This window comes from Parus major, chromosome 1A (assembly GCF_001522545.3).
Source record: "Parus major isolate Abel chromosome 1A, Parus_major1.1, whole genome shotgun sequence".
Taxonomy (NCBI): domain Eukaryota; kingdom Metazoa; phylum Chordata; class Aves; order Passeriformes; family Paridae; genus Parus; species Parus major.
Genome location: NC_031773.1, coordinates 69,715,254 through 69,717,957, shown reverse-complemented (window position 1 = coordinate 69,717,957; position 2,704 = coordinate 69,715,254). Strand labels below are relative to the sequence as shown.

At 53.0% G+C, this 2,704-nt stretch overlaps 1 protein-coding gene across 1 annotated transcript in view; it reads right to left on the bottom strand.

The window, feature by feature from the left end:
* Positions 1-209: 209 nt before the first annotated feature.
* Positions 210-2,704, bottom strand: part of LOC107204952 (sodium- and chloride-dependent GABA transporter 1-like) — a 24,691-nt gene continuing 22,196 nt past the window's right edge. Inside the window, exon 14 of the mRNA XM_015628929.3 lies at positions 210-2,633. Within this exon, the coding sequence (XP_015484415.1) occupies positions 2,529-2,633 (105 nt within the window). The 3' untranslated portion in view covers positions 210-2,528. The remainder of the gene's footprint in view (positions 2,634-2,704) is intronic.

Below are 2,704 nucleotides of genomic sequence, written 5' to 3'. Positions count from 1 at the left end.
TAGAGATTTCCTCAGCAGCCAGGGAAAGAACTTTGTTTTCTGGAGCCTTCCTTCTCCACTCCCCTGGAGGAACAACCTTTGAACAGCTCTGCCAGCAATCAGACTCTTTGGCCAAGAGTTAAAAAAAGTACCACTGACACTGACTTGTTCTTCTTCAGATCTGAGCAGTCCCAATGAAGCTGGAAGAAACAAAGTTTTGCATGGATTTACAGCCTCACTGAAAAACGGAGTCCAGTGCCCATCACCCATCTGTGCCACCCTCAGTCTGCATTTGGGGGAGGGAGGTTTTGGAACCTGGACACACAGGCAAAAGCAGGCTCTAGTAAGGGTCATTACTGCAACATTTAGAGCTTTAACACATTTTTTGAGCACAGATGTCTAAGGACATGTTTATAAAGAGTGCTTTCCTTATTGCCCCGTTCACAAAAACAGGTGAAATTGGAATAGAAATTTTCAGCTACAGTGGCACAGACAATTAAGGGACAAGGGAAGATGACATGTCTGTAGCTGGCTGAGATTAATGCTGATGAGCTATGATTGCAGCTTTCAGTGTTTGGCTTTTGGCTTTACAAGACCAAGCCTATAAATACAGTATTTCCTCATGTCTATTTAACAGCCGCGATTTTTTTGACACAAACACTGTAACAATTACAGGTGGGACAGGGTGTGATCTCAGCTTGGGGTGTTGCAGACCACAAAACATGCACTTCATGCCCAGCAGCCACCCTTGCTGAGAATCATGCCTACAAATACAAATTGCTTTCAGCTCTAAAGCAACATTAATTGAGATGCCGCGAGGAGCTGGCAGGGGACCCACTCCCAGAGGGGTCTGACTTTAGCTTTCACCAGAAAACTTCTTTCTTCTTCTGTTCCTGATCCAGGGGCTGGAAGATTGGCAGAGGAGCAGGTGCTCTGGCGAGTGGCAGGACAAGCAGCACAGGGCCAACCTGCAGCGTATTGGAGCTACTACTGGAGAGCAAGACAATTGTGCAAAGGCTCATCACTCACCTGTCACCTGCAGGAGGATCCCTGGGGGACTGCAGGGTGTCACTTCTGAGACCTCTTGGGCAGGAAAGGTGGGTGGGACACACCATTTCTTGAATGCTCATTTATGAGTTTGTCGATTCTGATCTGAAGCTGGGGGTGTGAAGAGAGCTGGCAATGCTGTGCCAGGGAGGGGAGGGAATAACCAGCACTAAGCTACAGCACTCCCCAAACACTCTGTGTACAAGGGTGTGTGTGGGGTCTCTGGGAGGCTGGCACAGCTGGGAGCCTCACGGTCACACTGCTATGATGAGCCACCTCCTTTCACAGAGCTTCACAGCCAAGAAATATGCTGCTGCTTTAGGATGGCTCTGAAACACTTCCCAGCCTTCTCCAAGGCGTTGCACTCCCCCAGCACCACCTACAAGAGCTCACAGCCCTCTGTGGTTTGTGTTGGGATGTGCCAGTGACAGCAGCTGGCTGAGCAAACACTTCCCAAGGGAGGTCAGCACTGGCTCACAGGGGTGGCTCCAGCATGGTGGCTACATCCACCTCAGGAATTCCTGCCTTCCACATGCTGGGATTTAGGAGTGGCCACTTCCTGAAAAAGGTATAAACTGAGCCATCCATGGGCATCATGCTCCTTCTGATCATTTCCCACCTGGGGACACGGCCAGGGAGGGCGTTTGGCAGGAGCTGCCCTGTTTTATCTCAGGGGGAAATTGGCACATTGCTGGGAAATCTATCACTCAGCCTTGCCTCTGCACGAAGCTTGTTGTGGTCAGGGTGGGTGACTCAAACAGCCTGTAGCAAAGAGCCCTCCATTTACCCTTTTAGCTGCTTTTTGGGGTGTGGCTACTGCACACATCTACACAGGGCAGGATGTTTCAGAAAAGAAAATTTGGCTGCTCCGTGGGGCTCTGGCTCACAGTGCCAGCCCCAATGGATGCAGCAAACATGTCTGGAGGCTGCAGGGATGAAACACAGCACTGGGAGCAGCACACATTGCCCCCAAACCCTTCTCCAGGTGATGTCCTACAGCTACCAACATGCAGGACCCCTCACAGAATCCCTTGTTCTGCACATCCCCTCCAGTTATGGATTTGCTGGTGTTTTATGCTCCATCAATCAACAGCCATCTGGGATTTGCTCTCTCTGGGCTGAAACAGCTGCGTGCTGGGGATGCTCTGTGGAGTGTCACAGGGAAAGGAAAGCAGAGAAGTGGATAACAATCAGTCTAAGCTCTCGAGAGACACCACCTCTCCTGGCCAGGACGGAGATGTGGGCAGCAGCTGCTCGCCCCTGAGGGCCTGGGGCAGGGTGGTGCAGGATGAAGGTGGCCACCACACGACGCCCTGGTGGCCGCTTGTTCAGGCCTTGGTCAGCCCTGCCGGGGGAAGAGCCACAACAGTTCCTCCAGCAGGGCCTCTCGGGGACAAGAGAAAGTCACCACAGAGCCAGGGACAGCAAACTGTGCCAGAGGAGCTCGAGGGACAGCGTGGAGTGAGCACTACAGGGCAGGGCGAGGAGCTCGGCCTTCCTCCTTACACGGCGGCGTCCGACATCCTCCCGTTCAGGGACGTCTTCGGCTGGAGGCCATTGTTCTGAGGGTGCTCCTCTGGCCTGGGCTGCGTCATCTGCTGCAAACGCTGCCCAGGAATGAAAGGACAGCGTCAGCCAGGGCTGGGGACAGCAGCAGTGGGGCTGGGGACAGCAGCAG